The sequence below is a fragment of the Alexandromys fortis genome, unplaced genomic scaffold, assembly GCF_014885135.2.
Source record: "Alexandromys fortis isolate MF-2015 unplaced genomic scaffold, M_Fortis_MF-2015_v1.1 scaffold_0, whole genome shotgun sequence".
Classification (NCBI taxonomy): domain Eukaryota; kingdom Metazoa; phylum Chordata; class Mammalia; order Rodentia; family Cricetidae; genus Alexandromys; species Alexandromys fortis.
The window spans coordinates 25,624,179-25,643,902 of record NW_026067949.1 but is presented as its reverse complement, the minus strand read 5'-3'; the positions used below and the strand labels follow the sequence as shown (position 1 = coordinate 25,643,902).

The 19,724-nt window shown below is 37.4% G+C and overlaps 2 protein-coding genes across 3 annotated transcripts in view; one reads left to right on the top strand and one right to left on the bottom strand.

Moving 5' to 3' along the window:
* Nucleotides 1-13,957, top strand: part of Kctd8 (potassium channel tetramerization domain containing 8) — a 202,067-nt gene extending 188,110 nt beyond the window's left edge. The window contains exon 2 of the mRNA XM_050149668.1: nt 12,624-13,957. Within this exon, the coding sequence (XP_050005625.1) occupies nt 12,624-13,084 (461 nt within the window). The 3' untranslated portion in view covers nt 13,085-13,957. The remainder of the gene's footprint in view (nt 1-12,623) is intronic.
* Guf1 (GTP binding elongation factor GUF1) overlaps nt 1-19,724 on the bottom strand; it is a 1,117,012-nt gene that overhangs the window by 350,357 nt on the left and 746,931 nt on the right. The gene's annotated exons all lie outside the window — the stretch shown is intronic.

The window sequence follows — 19,724 nt, the reverse complement described above, 5'->3', positions numbered from 1 at the left end:
TATGTTACATTGATTTAGTTCTCTGAAACTGATATTTTGCCACCTGATGGTCTAGAAAATAGCTGAATGGCCAATAGTAATGTAGGAGAAAGGATAAGCTGGGCTGGCAGGCAGAGAGAATAAAGGGGAGAAGAAGCAAGAGAACAAGGAGAGGAGGACACTAGGGGCCATTCATCCACACACAAGGCTAGCAATGGACTGAGCGTGAAAGTAAGACACACAGAAGTAATGACAGGAAAAAGCATAGAGGCAAATGGTAGATGGAATAATTGAAGTTAAGAAAAGCTGACTAGAAATTAGTCAATCTAAGGTCGGGCATTTATAAATAAGAATAAGACTCCGTATGTGATTTTTAGGGGGAGCTGGGTGGTTCTGTGTCAAAAGAAGAGCGACACTGCTGCTGTTGTTGAAATATTAACTTCGTGCTAAAGGGCACTGTGAAGTGACAGGAAAAGACGAGGGAAGCTTGACAGGGGCAGAATTCACTCATTATTAAATTAGGTTGCGGGAGTTCTTACAGACACGGCGGCCCTTCTGTCAGAACCTCTCCAATGGCGATGGGCGTATCAGTGAAAGGTGCTTCTGAAATGCCTGCTGTAGAAATGTATCTCTGAATATTAGAGAGCACAGTTCTTGACAAGCCCAGGGCCTAATATGTGTGAAATGTTCTGTGTTCTGCTTGTTGTTTTCTTTTCTTTTGATAGCTTATATGTTTCATACATCTCTCTACAAAAAAATTACAAGATTCATGTTATAAACAATATCATTTTCTCTTGCATCATAGGGGTGTCATATTTGGAACCCTTCTTATTCACTGATGAGCCCATTTCAGATTTGCAAAGACATTTTACTGTAACAGAGAAACCGAGGTCCTATAATCAGACCCAATGTAGAGGGCTTAATTATGCTTACACAAATATGATGAAAATAAGCACCTGGCAAGAGCCTGACACTCGACTGGACTCATGCTAGTTTCTGTAACTGCATAAACTTGGGGACCTTAGGGAAAAATGAATGTATTGTCCAAAAACATTGGCGGTCTGAGAACTGCAATCACTTTTGCACTTTAATCAGAAATTAAAATGAGATATCAAAAAGTCTCGGCTCCCTGCAGGAGTTTTAGGGAGTTCTGTGCTGGCTTTTCCCAGACTCTATTTTCTGTCCTTCTTCGTATGTTAATCTCCCTCTTCTTCGGACTGGAAAGAACTCTCCTCAGATTAAGAAGCCACACCAAACAATCCAACAGCTTTCTACCACTCCAAAATTCTTAATCATGCCTACGAAGTCTTTGGTCACTTAAAGTGACATTTATAGGTTACTCTTTTTTCTAAGGAAACTGTTTTGCTTTTGTTTTGTCTTTTTTGTTAGTTTATAATTTGTGCATATACATTGTGCGTGGTACAAGATTTCATAAGGAATTTTCATACAGGAATAAAATATAATTTTACAGCACTCAACCTATATCCTCTACCCATCATTTTCCTCTCCTCCTCCTTCCATAAGCCCCACCCCATTTCACAAATGTTTTGCTTCCCCTTTCATGCCCTATATACATAGGTTATTTTCTGTACCTACATAGAGAACCTCAAGTGAGAAAGAACATGATCTATAAAGCTTTCTGCTTCTGATTTACTTTGTCTAATTTTGATATTCTTCAGTTATGTCCATTTTTCTGAAAATGGCATTATTTTATTCAACTGAGTAAATATCCATGATGTTGATCAGGTGAGTCTCACATTTGTGTATTCTTATTTAATTGTGAGGGATATAAAAAGACACAAACATATACATTAATCTGTAAACTTTCATAAATTTGAAGATGAATATACACGAATCTATTAACTAGTCCCTGTATAATGTTACAAGAGGTATGGGTGTGACTCGGTGTTTGATAACTTATCTGGTATATGTAAAGTCCTGTGCTTGATCATCAGTACTGAAAGAAAAACAAAACCATTATTATTACCACTACATTAAAATTCTTTTTACACACACTCTTACTCTCTGTGTCTCGTCTTCACATCTCTCCCTGGGTGGCTACATGTAAGTCCAACGGACAAGTCTTTCCCACATATAGGCTGACAGAAAATCATGCTAGCAGGCTAATGTCACATTTTTCATTCTGAAACAGCGTAGCAAATTGACATTTTAGAGACCTAGAAAGCAGGTGTCAGAACTTTTATCATGAGCACAGTTTTGCTATTTTCAAAGAAAAAGCATATATTTATTGAACCCCCAAATGAAATTAAACTCTGCTATGCCCATGCATGCTTCTGTTTCCCATGCGGTCTCAATACTATGAGCCAAATATCTTCCTTAAGAGACAAACATTTATAAACCTCAAGGGGAAAGAGGCAGCACTCACATTAAATGGCAAGGCAGCCACAAGAAATAATCCCGTTGGTGATTACTGGAAATAGTTGAAATATTTATTTTCAAATAAGCACTTGAGATCTGCAGAGATCCAATAGATAAAAATCCCCTGACCTCTGACTTTTTCCAGGCAATTATTTCTGCTCCTGTAATCTAAGTCTTGGATTGTTGCTGACTTCTTTTTGCATCCTCACAAGTTTGATTATGTTGTGATTGTCTTTCCAAAAGAGTCTGCCTGTGTCGCTCTGACAGGCTTTGCAATTGTTGTGCATTGCTGTGCTTAAACTTGTAGCAATCCTCCTTCCAGAGTGTAGGCTCCACTGTCTAGCTTCCTCTTAATCTGTTTTCACTGTTTTCAAATAGGGCTTTATTTCAAGGCTGGGGAGAGAGCTAAGTCTCTAAATTTCTTGTCATGCAAGCATGAAGACCTGAGCTAGATCCCCGGACACACATGTAAGACCAGGAGTGCTGTTGTACATGTGTAATCCTAGAGGAATGAAACAGAGACAGAGGGGCTCCCTGACCATCCATCCTAGCCTACTGAAAACAAGATGTACAACTTCTGAGGAACAATGCTTACGATTAATCTCCTGCCTCCACATACATGGGTACACCAATGCATATAGAAAAAGCTTTATCTCAGATAGTTGGGGAGTAGTCTGTGGAGGGTAGCAGAAAAAGTTGATACAAGTCAAAAACAATGATATAGATGTCTAAAAATGTCTTAATGAAAAATATAGTTTTGAGCAGGCCTGAAAAGTTGTTTGGTACTATATAAGTGACAGCATAATTTATACTAACATGGTTTTGTGTTCATATAAATTTGTTATATATAACACACCATGTGAACGTTCCATTCTTATTTATAGAGGATCTTCTCCCCTACCCCCACCCCAGCCATCCGAGATGCTGTTGATACAACGTCTCATTAATCCTTGCCAAGAATCTTGTAGGTGTTACGATCCCAGTTTTATAGATGTGGAACAAGCAAGCCTAGGCTTTTGTTCAAGAATTTCAAAAACAGATAAATCACGCCACCCTTGTACTATGTGTCAGTTAAAAAGGAGGTCATTAGAAGGAGGTGGCTAATGTGACACATGAAAAATACACCAGCATCTCTAATAAGGAATGGCAGAGTCAAATAAAGGAAACAGAAATGGCCACAGAGTGGTTCCACAGTCTGAATTCTAAGATCCCAAATGAACCCGGGCAGCTCTGTTTGTGTTGTTTGTTAGTTTCTTGTAAGCACCAGAATGGGAATAAAGCAAAGAATCGGTTTCCATGGGTGCAGTGTGAAGATAATTCTTAAGTATAGAGCCCTGGTGAGGTTTCTCTAACAATTTTGCAGATAACAAGGCCTCTGGGTAAATAAATAGACCCCACATTTTCACTAGACACACATAGCTGCAAATGTCAACAGCAACCTTGGAAGTGGTATAGAATTCACATGCCATGCAGAGCAGAGAAAACTATATCCTCATTATGTATGGTCTTTCAATATCTATTTCTCTTTAAAAGAACTGAAGGGTAAATGAGGGTTTGCCCCCAAAAGTGATGTGCTCACTATGTACTGTGATGGTCCCTATGGACCATGGCCAGAGCATGATTTTTCTCAGCCGCTGGGTTTCCCTTCGCTCTTGTCATGCCAGTTGAGCCTCATTATACTTTTGTCTATGTTTTTAAATTTTTATAACACAACCTGTCTCATATGTGCTTTTATAATATTTTGTAGCTATTACTTGGATGGTTCATCAGGAATTCCAATAAAGATAATCTCTGACCCTAAGTAGATATAGCAATAAGGTGTGTGTGTGTGTGTGTGTGTGTTTGTGTTCATGAGTAATATATGTGTGTAGTGTGTGCAGTCTATGGGTGTAGTGACTATGAGTATATGTCGTCTGTGTTCAGTTTATGTATATTGTGCAAAACTGTGAGGACGTTTTAGTCTGAAAGCAGTATTTGGAACAAGCTTTGAGTATTTATTATTTTTATCTTTCATATTTTTTAAATAGAACCTTTCCTCATATCCTTGGCAGTCTTCAAACTCCTTATGTAGACCAGACTTGTGTGTGCTACCATGTCTGAGAAGCTTTGAAATTATTAAGGAATGAGAAGTTATGGAAGAGAAAACCATAATCAGAATTTATTTTATAAAAAATCTATTTTCAATAAAAATAGAATAAAAGATTACTGTTAGAGATATCCTTTAATACATGCACTACAGAGCAAATATATTTTCTCATCCTAATCCTACAATGTAGTTTCTTATGTATTTTATCAGTTGTTTTAGAGATGATATAAGTTAATTTTTTTAAACTACCCCAGTGAAACAAAGAGGCATAATCAACGCCCATGTGCTTCTAAAAATGATAATTCTTTGAGGTCACTTAATATGTGTGACTGTGAGACCCAATTTTTGTGGCGGGATGTTGGGAGCATTCTGATAACATGTTCTGATATAGACTGTTAAAGGTTCCCAAAATCCCATATGCTAAAACATAGGTCCCCAGATTGACAATATTGGGTGGCTTTTGAATCTTAAATTGGAATTTGAAGTTGTGGGGTACCTATCTTGTGCCTGTCTCATAAATCCTAGATGCCATGAAGTGGACACCTTCGATGCCATGAAGTTAGGTGCTCTACCACCACCCTTTGCCAAAAATCTATTCCTTTCCCTGGACTCAAAGCAATGGAGCTTTCTGATCATGGATGGAAGCAGATGAAATTGTGTGCAAAAGCATAGCTTTCATCCTCATAGTTATCTCACATATTTTGTTATAAAGATGGAAACATGATTAACATACTGCTTTATGGTCAGCTAGAAGGATATTAAATAACATAGCAAGTACTGAATACAAGCTGCCAGATGAGTAGTGGAGACAATTTAAGTACTGCACAAATTCAGAGGCAAGATCATGTCATGACTTTCATTAAACAATCTCTCTGATCAAAGAACCACAGAAACACACAAGAAAATGCACTGCATCTGTTTTCAAGGAATCTGGATTTTGAGTTGGAAGACACAATATAAATAAATACAAAACAGGAAAAAGGCAGTTGCTGGAATAATTAGAAGAGTAAAGTAGTAAGGTACACGCCCATATGAAAATGCAGGAAGTAGCAATATCCCTTTTAATCACTCGATTTTTCCTTTCTTTCTCTCTTACCTTGTCTCCTTCCTTCCTAGCTTTCTTTCTTCTTCCTCCCTCCCTTCTTTTTTTATTTCCTTTTTTCCTCCCTCCCTCTCCCTACCTTCCTTTCTCCCTTTCTCTCTCTTTCATTCTTCCTTTCACTCTTTATCTTTCTCTTATTATTCAATATATTTTAATTGAAATACAATTACCTCATCTTCCTCTTTTTCTTCTTCCCCTTCAATCTCTTTGTCTACATGTGACATTGGTGACCACATTTCCTTTCACACACACACACACACACACACACACACACACACACACACACACTACTAAGTCTATTTCTATTGTGTGTATATGATTTTAGGGCTGTCTTGTATTGAGTAAGTAGTTAGGAGGCTCACCAATGTAATAGGCTAGTTTTCTCCCTACTGGAAGTCATTCGTTGCCTGTATTCCTTTGTATAGGAGTGAAAGTCTGAGAATTTTACTCTTTCATTTTAGTGTATCTATTGGTTTTGTCAATGTTCAGGTCTTTTTAGGCCACCATTTTTAGGATACGCGGTCTCAATGCAGACTTCTTGGCTTTTTGTTTCTCATGAGTTTTTAGACACTCTTTTGAAATGTTCCTTGAGTTAGGTTCAGGAGTTGTGTTGAACATGTATCCACAGAGGCTGAGTTCCCTCTGATCCATTGATTTATAAATTGTGTCCAATTCTGTTTTTCTTTAATGAACTCGATTTGATATAAAAGGGGATTTCTTTGACAAATGGTAAGACCTATATTTATTTGTAGGTCTAAGGATAAGATTTAGAATGTAGTTAAAAATTATACTTGTCTAGTAAAGTGATCATATTGTATTGTATTTCAATTAAAATAAAATAGGTTAGGCTCTAAGATCCATGACTATTCCTGCATAGTTGGATGTTTCTAATATAAGGTGTGATTTTATTCCTGTTGAGAAGATCTTAATTCCAACAATACATCTGTTGGTTACCACCAAGATATGTGTGTTGTTGTTATACTTTTAAGAATATCTAATCATGCTGGTTAGTGCTGTGATTCGTAGGCATCACAGCTGGATAGACTTATTGCCTGCTTCCTATCTGAAAAGTTTCTGCACTCCGATAAGCCTCTCCACCAATATGGCAATCCAGATCAGATCAAATCAAACTGAATTAAAAAAAAAAGCCCAGGTTTAATGGATAAAAATGTTCCTGGATGATTTTGCAGCCCCACAAGACTGTCAAATGATGATCCCTACCCCAGAGATGCTCAAGACCACTCCCACCGGGTATTTAAACTGCACCCCGGAAAACAGACATATGGGTTTTTGTTCCTCCTTCCCTGTTTCCTCTTTGGGGGACTAGAATATTCTCTTGGAGCATTTTTGTCCATTAATCCTGTTTTTTTTTTTTTTGTTTTTTTTTTTTTTCTAATTTGGTGTTGCTGGAGGCTGCTTGTTCATTCCCAGACACCCAGAACGGAAATAACCACACAAAAACTTTATTTGCAATACTGTTTGGCCAGTAGCTTAAGGATATTTTTAGCTAACTCTTATATCCTAAACTAACCCATCTCCATTAATCTGTGTATCGCCACGAGGTGGTGGCCTACTGGTTAAGTTCCAGTGAGTTCTGGCTGGGGTGTCTGTCTCCTGAAGTGGCTACACGGCTTCTCCCTGACTCCGCCTACTCTCTCTACATCTCTGTTTGGATTTCTCACCTGGCTTTACTCTGTGAAGCTATTTGCTGAAAGCAGCTTTATTCATTATCCAATAAAAGCAACACATATACACAAAAGGACTTCCCATACTAATTAGGTATGATTTGGATTGCTGTTTTGGTGGGAGGCTTATCAGGGTGTAGAAAAATTTCACTACCTTTGGAAGCTAGCCCAATATGATGAAAGCTAGAAAACAGGAAGAATGTTTATAGGTCAGATCCATCTCATATCGTCCTAGTTCTGTGTCCTAAGTAAACAATGTCTTAGGCAGTAGGGACTTAATTACCAACTTAACCTCTGAGAAGTAACCAAGAGCAACATTAATAACCCAAATTGTTTAGCCAGTCACTTGTGTCAGTTTCTGATATCTCGGTGAGGACCTCCAATTGCCGCACATCGCGTCCCCGTGTCTGAGCTCTGTGCGCCTCTTTGGATTCCCTAGGAGCCTGAACACTGCCATTCAGAGGCTTGTAGACACCATATCCAACACCTGCAGCTGCTCTGAGCACGAGACCTTCGGGAGTTCCTGATGGCAGGAGAGTGGTTTCTGGTGGGTTTGGCTGGGGCGTGGCTATCTCTATATAAGCTGCCCCTGAGCACAAGAAAGGGGGCATTCTTGGGGAATTCAAGGATGACCCGTGTCGCTGTCTGTCTGTGTCTGTTTGTGTATTTTAACCTCCAGCCCCCTTGCCTGAAGCTCGCAAACTGGGTGTTGAAATTAGGAGCGGCAGGGCTGCGTCCCCGGCACCCGGCCGCCCGCATGGCTAATTTATACCCAGAAATAATTACACGGAAACTGTATTCTTTCAAACACTGTCTGGCCTGGCTAGGTCCAGTTTTTTATTGACTAGCTCTTACATATTGTTCTAACCCATTTCTAATATTCTGTGTAGCCCATGAACTGGCTTACCAGAGAGGATCTTAACCTGCGTCTGTCTGGAGTGGGAGCATCATGGCGACTCTTCCACCAAGCCTCTTTTTCCCAGAATTCTCCTCTTTTCTCCACCCACCTAAGGGTGGGCCTTATCAAGGGGCCTAGGCAGTTTCTTTATTAATAAGAAATCACTCCCACATCAACTGGGTGCCGGCCTACAGAGCGCAGACACGGGGGCACGGTGCATGGCAACTTGCATTACTAATTACTTAAAAAATGGTTGCTTATTGCTGTTTTTTATTTTTGTTTTCTTTTGTGTTCTTGTTGTTGTTTTGGTAGTCTATGGCCCTTGTAGGAGCATGGTCAGCTCAAATGTCATGACATTATTTAAAATTATATATAATTTTAGGTAAATATAAAATAATATGACTCCTTGAGATTTTATCAAACAATCTCAATGCTTCTTTTTTCTTAATTACTCTTCAGTCATAAATGTGATGACTTCCATCAAGATAGAAGAGATACAAAAATGACTTCATTTTCTCTAACACCCATTACCTGTTCTTCATTTAGTCTTTTACTTGAATATGAATGTCTCTCCTGTGTGAAGTTTCAATTCAGAGTAGGAATTTCAATAATTAATTAAAAACACTTCCTGTTTGTTAGTTCAATTCAAATCACACCACAGTTTTCCACATCTGTACACATGTTATTTAAGCTTCAGTTACACATGTACTTGTCCACTCTGCAAATTAAGAATAACTGATATCAGAATGATGGCCAGGGATCAGGTGAACTTTTCAGTCTCCTCTAAGCAATTATTCCCTGTGTGGATAGATATTCCACAAAGTTTTGTGGAATCATGAACCTTTGTTTTTCTCTTCTTTAACTCAACTACTTAACTTAAAGTATGTAAGACGGGCTACTCTCTAAGAACCATATAACCATTTATATGGAATTAAGTTTACCACCTTTAGCAGGTAATTTCCCTTCGTGGAATTACATTCACTGCAGAAAAAAAAATTAAATACCCAGTCTTTTTGATCATCACTATGTGAGTAAAGAGCTTAAATTACAATTTGTAAGGTGAGCGGTAGTATACAGACTTCATTTCGAAACACTTCAGCATTAAAAATAAATCTGCTATGGTCTTATAACTGAGCATAGCCACATTACTTCACAGAGCTCACATGGCCTGCTGACAGATACAAGAACTGACATTTAATTTCTCTACCACTTCCCAAATGGCTGGGAAAGTTATCATTTTCTTCCTTTTTATTGCAATATAAAAAAGTCTAATAAAATCCATCAAAAGCCTTATTTTCTTGAAATCAACAAATTTTGGGGCTATTGTGATATCCTCCAGTCTATTTTACTTGATGTAACAACTATTATTATTGTGTGTGTGTGTTACTATTATTTTTGTGGTGCCAGTTGTCAAACATGCTTTTCCTAAGCAAACAATTTCCCGTAAGAACATATCTAGTTCAAAATTGCTTTGAATGAACTCTTTGGGAAAACATGATAGAGACTTTATTTTCTTTTTCAAGAAATCCCTTCTTGGAAATAAAAGTTTAATACTTAAATTAAAATCTTAATTACAGATGAATTTGATCTATGAACTAATAATAGCTTACCTAAATAGAAATTTAAAAGTTACAAATTGCTTACACATATATGACCCCCTCATTTAAATTTTGCCATAGCCATTTGCGCAGATATTGCCGTTTTAATTTAATTTCAACAGAAAAACTAAAAGTTTAGGAACAAAGAAGCTAAATCTAAACCCTATTCATCTGCACATAGTTACTATGTGCAGAGCCATAATTAGAATGAAAGTATTTGGATTCCTCAGTCCATAAGGTTAATTTGCAAATAAACAGGAGTACCTCATTTCCATGGTCAATAGCTCAGGGTTACATAGTCTAAGAAAAATAATTAACATTTGAGCATACCAGAATCAATCAAAATACTCCATATATATTGATCCCTTGAAAAAAGTTTTAAAAGTTTAAACAAGGAAACTCATTCTCCCAAATTTAAAAATGTATCCAGAGAAGCCAAACTTTGTACATTGTTGAACTAGATTTTAAACCCACACTGAACATAGATTGAAACCTTAACATTCTCTTGTCTGTGTTTGAAGACTAAGAATATGTATAATGAAATACATATAAGTTGATTTTTTTCTTCCAGGACTAAGTTTCATTGAGCTTATGGAAAGTTGTACTTGTACTTTGTTATTCTATAAGTATACAGTCAAAATTGAAATTATTTTTCCCTTTTAGCAACTAATTTATATTCATGGTAAAATGTAGAGGAAAAACTGCTGGTTCCTTTCCCAGCTACCCAGGCCTGAATAATAACACAGAAACTATATAAATTACAAAACTGTTCAGCCAATGTCTGTCAAATTTCTAGCTAGCTCTCACATCTTGAATTAACGCATTTCTATTCATCTACGTATTGGCATGTGGCTGTGGCTTGCTGGTAAAGATCCATGGTCTGTCTCCTTGGCAGCCACATGGCATTTCCTTGACTCTGCCTCTGTTCTCTCTATATCTCTGTTCTGATTTCCTGCCTGGCTGTACTTTACTAAGCCATTGGTCAAAACAGTTTTTTTTTTTTTTGATAACCAATGGTAATAAAACATATTCTTAGCATACAGAGGGGAATCTCACATCAGTAAAATATTCCTTTTTATTCATTTAATCATTCTAACTTAGAAAATTTTATAGTAGAAATAAATAAGGGTTTGTATTGTTGATGTTTCATTTGGGACTAGGCTTCCACCGTCACTTGTTCTCTGCATTTTGATCAGTTCTGTCTTTGTGTAAAGACCTTTATCTGTTGCAAAGGAAGCTTCTTTGATGAGGGGTTAGAGCTACACATGTCTTATTCTCAAACATATTGATAATGCAGTTAAAAATTCTAATTTCCATCATTATTATTTTAAATATTTCAACAGCTTATTTCTAAAGTGGAACATATTTTAGGTTTTTTTATCTTTGTTTTTGGTTTGCTTGTTTTGACTCTACTGTGGGATTAAGATCTCCTTTTAACATTTACTGAATGATGTTATGTACCCTATGGGAAGCTAACAGATTTTGAAAATTGTCATCCTACGTATTCTCAAATAGCAAAGCGATATATTTTGAAGGAGTACTCTATTTTAACTATTTACAGTCTCCATAATATTAAGACTATAGCAGTTTCATAATTCTCCAAAAAAGTAGATGAAGAATTTGAGAATTACATTTAAATTGACCTCCCACCTGGGCGCTGTACAATGTGATTATACTTCTGAGCTGAGCCCACCGAATTGCAACCCTGAGCAATGGCACTTTCCTAATTTGCAGTGGAAAATAAGCATGCAAAGGACAGCAGCTGTGGCTGTGATTGTCAAAAAAAGTGATCACAACTTCTAGAGATGCAGAAATAATACTGGGGGAATGTTTGTACATGGCATCTTTTCTTTTTAAACTTTCATTGTTTCTTTGTGGATTTCACATCATGCATTCCAGTTCCATTTATCTCCCCATTTCCTCAAATCTGCTTTCTACCCTGGCAACCCCCATCAAGACCAAATTAAAAAACAAACAAACCAAAAACCCAAAGAAACAGAATAAAATGGTTGACCAAGTTTTTTGTCCCACCGGTTCCCATAATTGTTTAGTCCCAAATTAACACACAGAGGTCTACATTCATTATAAACTGATTGGCCTATTAACCTGGGCTTTTTAACTTTTATAACTTATATTCGCCCATAATTCGTGTCTGTGTTAGCCATGTGGCTTGGTACCTTTTTCAGCGAGGCAGTCACATTTTACTTGCTGTGTCTGGCTTCCTCTCTGTGTCTGGGTGATGATTGCCTTGTCGCCCTGTCTCTACTTCCTGTCTGGTCACCCTGCCTATACTTCTACCTGGCTACTGGCCAATCAGTGTTTATTTAAAATACAAGTGACAGGATACAGACCATTGTCCCACAGAACAAAACTAAAATAAGAAGAGGAATCTTGTTCTGAATGCTGTGGTGTGGCCTATTCAGTCACACAGTTTGTCCTTTATTCATTTATGTTTATATTCAAGTGTTCATTGACAAGAGTCATTGGCCTGGCTTGAAGCCTCTGGTTACTGCTAGACTACCAAAAATGGGATTTCCTGAGGCTCCTTGTTGCTTTGTGTCATGGAGATCCTGCAAGTTTGGATTTGTAGGTTTGTCCTCTTCACATGCTCCAGCAAGAATCAGAAAACAAAGGAACAAAGACCTTCCTTTCGGCATGATGAGAGTCATAATCTATTGTAAGGTCATTAGGTATAGCCCTAAAAGATTTCGGTCTAAGTAGTAAATTGGCTTGTAGCATGTTTATATGTTAAAAACCTAAGTGTTGTTATTGAACTTCTCAAATGCAGGCTAGAACAACAGTTTTTTTTTTCCAGATCGATGTTTTTGTCTTTAAATAGAAAACATGAATTTACTAATTTGATCTTTCTATCCTTCCCCTTACTTGTCTTCTTTAGGACCACCTCAGAAAATAGTATCACCCAAACAAGAACATGACGACAGGAAACACGACAAAGTCGCAGACAAAGGAAGTGAGAGTGGGACTTCCTGCAATGAGCTCTCCACGTCCAGCTGTGACAGTCATTCAGAGGCCAGCACTCCCCAGGACAACCCGCCCAATGCCCAGCAGGCGGCAGCTCACCAGCCTAACACCTTAACCTTGGATCGACCCTCCAAAAAAGCGCCCGTGCAGTGGATGCCACCACCAGACAAGCGCAGAAACAGTGAACTCTTTCAGTCACTCATCAGCAAGTCCCGAGATACAAATCTTTCCAAAAAGAAGGTCTGCGAGAAGCTAAGTGTGGAGGAAGAAATGAAAAAGTGTATTCAGGATTTTAAAAAGATCCACATTCCAGATTGTTTCCCAGAGCGCAAACGCCAGTGGCAATCTGAACTGCTTCAAAAGTATGGGTTGTAGTAATGGTGATGTTCCTGGCTTGTTTGAATAGCATTCAATGTTTACTACAATGTCACCACCTGACTGTTGGTAGGTGTGATTCTTGCTGCTCTTCCTTTTTGTGAACAGTGGACGTGGGACAGTATTTTCTTTTCATTACTTTTGTTGTTGTTTTTAGAAACATAATTTTAAAAATGAAGCCAACAAATGTGTGTCAAAATGGTGTATCTATCTGATTCAAGCCATTTTGTAATAATGAATGTATAACGTGCATGATCAAGAAACTTAGGAATCTTGATTTTTGAACTGTGGTCACAACTGGACATGTTTGTCATTCTATAACTCACCAAACAAAAATATCTTCATATCATACCAACTCAGACGACAATGTGGATCAAGCAACATGAAGTAAAATTTTAAGTGATGGTTTTAGAACCCAAATCTACAACTGTTTAAATGTTAATGCAATAAACAAGTATTATTTTTGCATGAACACAATGTTATAAATAAATCACAAGAAATAGGGAAGATCTGTTCGTTGCTATGAAAGAAAAAAATGCTTAAAAAACAAAGCAAAAATTATATATATATAGTTTCAGGCAAAGTCTATAAATGTAAGCTGTCTAGGAGGTTGACTTCCTTTGCTCCAGATCTGTGGTTCTTTTGTGTAGGTGTATGGTGTTCCTGTATGTTAAGATGGTGTAAATATGCCTTATACTGTTATATTAGGACATCAACATTCATCTATCAATGCTAACCATAAAAATTTCTGTGAAATGAGTCTTTTTACATCAGGCTGTGAGAATTGGTACAAAGATGATTTAAAAGATCCTATTATTATGTTAATCGAAATAATTGAGGGAAATGACAAAGCTTTATGTATTTATTAAAAAAAGGAAAATGTGTTAAAATCCCTTAATTTCTACTGACTTTTCTTTAAAGATATTATTTTATCACCCTTAATTTTTACTTAAAACAGCATATTGCATGCAGGATGGTTGTTAAAACAGAATGCTGCAAAGATTAAGCATAACTCAAATTGAGTTAGTGAGAAATCCTGATACCAGTGAGCTGCTTAATAACCTCACAGTCAGCAAGAGAAGAAAGACCTCATTTGATAATGCACTGAAAGTTTATTTTCACTGACAACCAGATTGAAAAGCCTCTGCACAATAAACTGGAAGTTATCTCTTACAAAGCAAGAGACAAAAATGTCAACTGTGTGCCGCGGAAAGGTCACTCTTGATGAGAAGTGTGTTCCACCCAGGTATGTGGAGACAGGCATTTACTGATCAAAAGGCACACAATTATGCTTTCAACTCTTCAGAGAGAGAAATACAAAATATCATGAAGTTAAACTAAAGAAAATGAGCTAGGAGAGGTAAAAATACCCTCAAGAATGAATTAAAGTTTCTTTGCAGGGACATAGGAAGGGAGTGTGTGGTACATGGGTGTCCTCTCTTCCAGCTTACGGAGGATATGAGCAACATCCTTGAAAGTTTAAATAATGATGTTCATATCAGGATTTTTTTTGATTTTTCATATTATTATTATATAAAATGCCATCTTCCCAGGGCTATAAAAGTTATTTATGACATAGGACTAACCTTCAATTAACTATCTGGTGTAATTAGAGCTTTTCTTTTGTCCTGACTCCTCAGGCTCAAATAAGCACACAAAGGCTTATATTAATTACAGAATACTCAACCTATAGCTCAGACTTATTAATTAGCTCTTACAACTTAAATTTATTTAAATTATTAAATTTTTTACAACTTAAATATCTATAATCTACATTTGGCCACGTGGTTTCATAACTTTACCTGTTCTCTAGCACATCTTGTTCTTCTGGCACCTAACTCCACCCTTCTCCTCCTGTAATTTTAGTTTAGCTTTCTGGATTGGCCTTATTCCTACTCTATAAGACAAAGTGTCATAAACTGTGCCATGTTGGGCTGCTGTATGTCATAGGCCACCTTTTTGGGGTGACTTCTGTGGTCCTAGCCGTGGCAGGTTGGAACATTCCAGGGTAGGAGCATGAGGATTTGAAATGTTAGGTAGGAGAAACATGATAAGAAAGAATTACAGAGACATAGTATAGTACTGGAAGGGCATCTTAGTGAATACCCAATGCTGAATTTCTCTTCTGAGTTCTGAGTTCGCTAGTGTTTAATTTTCTATACAGTTTTATGCACCAATACAAAAAAGAGGGAGAAAGGCAAAAGGCTTCTTTAACATGATATAAAGCACAACTGAAATGTTACTTGCTTCAGTACTTTGAAACATCAAGCAATTTATTCATGAGAGAAACATTCTCTATTGTAGACAGTGAGCCCACTGTAGACCGAGTATCCTGAAGACAGTCACTCCCTAGGTCAAACCTCCTAATTCAGTATAAGAAGTTTAATTGAATCTCTGACCTTTGGTCAGGGTGGAGTGGATACACCTCTATGGGCCATCTTAACATGGAAAACAGCAAGTATCCACACCTTAGGTCAGGATTTGTAGCCACCTTTGTTGTTAACAATTTTCAGTAACCTCAAACTCTCTGACCTTCAGACAAGATGAAATAGGCTCACATGGACCTCTACAACAAAGCAACTTCTTTATTAACCAATGAGAGTAAAACATATTCACAGAGTACAGAAGGATTTTTACATGACAGTCTGGCTTTGGGAAAATATCTTCTCTACATATAATTTTGAGAAGGTGGCAGTCCCAGTATAGTGTGATGTATATGCAAAACTCTGGTCAGGTGATAGAGCCTGACAGGGTGCCAGGCTTCAGATTCCATAGCTACCACCTTTGTTTTATGTAGCTGATGGATAATGAAAGGGCAATAATGTCATCAGAAGGATTTCAGAGGCTTGGGGAGGTGGCTCAGCAGATAAAGAACTGTTCTGCAAATGTGATGGCTAGAGTTCAGGACTCCGGCACCTAGAAAGGAACAAACTAGCTAGTTAGAAAAGCTAAACCCAAAATGCCTGGCTCAAATGAAAGGTTCCATCAATATATAAGGTGGAAAGTGATGAGGGTGATAGCTAAAGCAACCTTTGGCTTCCATATGCACCTGCACCACTCACATGCATACACATGCACAGACACCACACACACACACACACACACACACACACAATCACACACACACAATCACATTGAGCAGATTTCTAGGATACAATTTGCATAAATACATTGCTATCCATCACTGATCTGGAAAGAAAACAACAAAAAAAATGGTGAATCTCTAAAACTAAGTAACCATCACTATCAAGGAGCGAATTTAGAATACATAGGGACAAGCAATGGAATAAGAACTATAACCTCTAAGTAATCACACTCACTTCCAAAGACAGAACCCAAGCAAAGAAGGAAGGGGATATTACTTCCCCATTTCCTTTCATATTCTAATTTCCTGCCAGTACCTTCTATATTTTAATCTAAGTACAAGCCAGCTGCAAAGAAACCTAGACATATAATGTCCACAGTGATCACCTATGAGATGAAACCCAGAAACAAATGGTAAGGACTATGTCTGAAAGCTACCCTGAACCCTCTTTGTGTTTCCTAATGAACCAGTTCAAGTAGAATTATAATTGGAAGAATTCAGTAAGAGTGCGATTTCTGATCCACTTATCTCTGCCTCCTTAAAGGGTGGTGCACATAAGTCTTTATTTCTTCTTGTTAATCTAGAATAAAAGTTTTGAACTATGGGCAGGAAGCTCTGCATCTTGTTTTTGCACAGGATTGACATGTCAGCAAAGCATTCACAAGTACCAGATACCAGCTCTTTCCTTTACAAAGAAGATTAGAGCTTGATTCCCCTAAACTATCTTTCTGTCAATGGAGGCTAGAACTTGGCTGGCCTCAAGTAGCTATCAAGGGAAGTAACTACATCAAGGACTATTTTGTTGAGAGGAAAAGGTGACATAAAGTATCAGAGGTAAGATGGACTGAAATTGGTCTATAATGCTTTCTTTCTAAACGAGCAGAATGTGACATTGATATCCCCCTCCACACATACACAACTGCAGAACCTGGAAACAGCTACTGAAGTTGATGATTTTTTTTCCTCAACATATTCTTTTCTTCTGTTGAATTTGTGGTAGACATGTTACTTGAAGCCTTCAGTGAAACACAGCACCAAGAGAGAAATAAAGTCAGTAGTGAGGATTATTGCTGTAGAAGAGAACTTAGACTAGGTTTTCAGTTTAGTTTAGATAAGATTTGTCTTTCCTCTCTAACTGTAAAAGGCTACAAGAAGACAGTCTAGGAATAATAAGAACACAGGAAATAACCATGGTTTTCACAGTTTTCTTTTTATCCCATATTCAGAGACTGGTTGCTAAAGATGCTGGCAAAATGGAATCTATGTAATTTACAGACAAAAGAAGCTCTCCCTGACACTTGTCAGTCTCTGGGCAAAGACTAAGAAAGAGATATAAAACATAAAATATAATAACTGAGATTCCACACCAGATTGGGCAGGTATCGAGTGTGTGTATATGGTGTGTGTGTATGTCTTGTGTATGTGTGTTTGCCTATGTATATGTGCTACTCAAGTTAGCAACTCAAACAACCATATTTGAAATCAAACTTTTAACATAAAAGGTACAAAGATATACTAATAGAAATATACTAATTTGATACATACATTCTTAGGAATGCTAAAATATTTTTATACTACATGGAAAGTAATCAATCCAACAAATAAATTAGAACTTAGCTCAACAAAATATTTTTTGGATAAACTATTCCTTGATGTTTTAAATCGCAAAAACATGTTGCTGAGAGCAGAATTAATTAACAGTTAATTAACAGTTGATTCTATTATCATTTTCATCATTTCTCTTTACTTTCTACAGTTATGGCAGATTGGTTATCTCCCATCAGTTTGTTATTCCTGGTATTTTAAGGCAGAAGAAAGACTAAAAACTAGGAAGAGTTAATCCAAGAGACCATAAAATACCTATACCAGCTATAACAACATATTCAAGTTCAGACCCTTATCATTTCCCTTAAGCAGCAATAACTACTACAATGACCTCTGCATTTAATGTTGCCTCTGCCAGACCATGTTTCCTTCTACTAGAGATGTGGCATTTCATTTTTCTCTCCTCTCCTCTCCTCTCCTCTCCTCTCCTCTCCTCTCCTCTCCTCTCCTCTCCTCTTTTCTCCTCTCCTCTCCTCTTCCCTTCCATTCCCTTCTCTTTTCTTTCCTTCCATCCTTCCTTCCTTCCTTTCATTCTTCCCTCCTTTCTCTGCTTTCTTCCTCAACATTTTAAAAACTGAAAGTACATTTTTTTTCATACAATATGTTCTGAGCATTGTTTCTGTCCTTGTCACTTCTCAGATCTTTCCCAAGCCATGCCCCTCCAACTCCATGACATTCTTTACTCTCTCCTTAGACAGCAAGCAGGCAGGCTTGTTGGTGGTAGTGCAGGTCCTTATTTCTAGCACTTGGGGGCAAAGGGAGGTGTATTTCTGAGTTCTAGGCCAGGATGGTGTACAGAGTGAGTTCCAGTACAGAGAAACACTGTCTCAAAAAAGAAAATATATATATATAAATAAATCAATAAAGTAAGGAAGAAGAAAGAAAACGCACACAAAATACAGTCTCTTTCTCTCTCTCTCACACACACATACACACAAACACACACACATTAAAACACAAAATAGGAAAAATAATATTAAAGCAAGTTACCATGAGATAAAAATATACCAAAACAAGACATTTGAGACAAAAAGAAATCTCAAAAACATAAAAAGATACCTTTGAGTTTAGGTGTAGTGACTGTCTGATGGGAATATGGGGCCTGCCCTTAATGTGGTTTACATTATATATCAAGTAAGACTATTGGAGAAAACTAATTTTTCCTTTGTGTGTAGTTGTCAACTAGAGATAACTTCTTTGTTAGGGATGGGAACTCCTTGCATGCTGCCACTATCTCTATGAATACATATATGAATCATTCTTGTTGTATCTGGAAGACACTGTTTTCTTTGGCATTAACTATCCTCTATGGCTCCCATTTACTGCAGGAGGAAGCTTCTCTAAGGATGACTGAGCATGACCCTGAAGATGTATTTCTATATCATACCTTTTTGATTTTTTTCTCCTGATTAAAATCTTCATTTCACTGGCTATTGGGGAAAACAATGACAAATTTCTTTACTGAAAGCATTCGTTCTTTTTCTTCTCTTCTTTGTTTGGTCTTAGTGCTATGTATCCATGTGTTCACCTGAAGAACACACCAAAAACATTCAAATCGTTCTTAACTTTTTTTTTTTTTTTTGGCTCTTTCTAAATACTTGAAAGTCCCAAAAGAAGTTTAATACTTTCTTCTTTGTGTCCCTGATGTATATTCCTCTATGTCCCCCTCAGCAAGGAGAAAGATTCCTAGGTAAACTTCTTACCAATGGTAGGAAGAAGAAGAAGAAGAAGAAGAAGAAGAAGAAGAAGAAGAAGAAGAAGAAGAAGAAGAAGAAGAAGAAGAAGAAGAAGAAGAAGGTGGTGGTGGTGGTGGAGGTGAGAGCAGTAACTTTGCTCATGGAATCTGAGGGAGGACTCTATCAGGACCTGGGTTAGGGAGCATGTGTGTTATATTCTGGCAAAGAAATTGTTGTATAGTGCAGTTGTCCTGAATGTTTTCGTGAGGGTGAA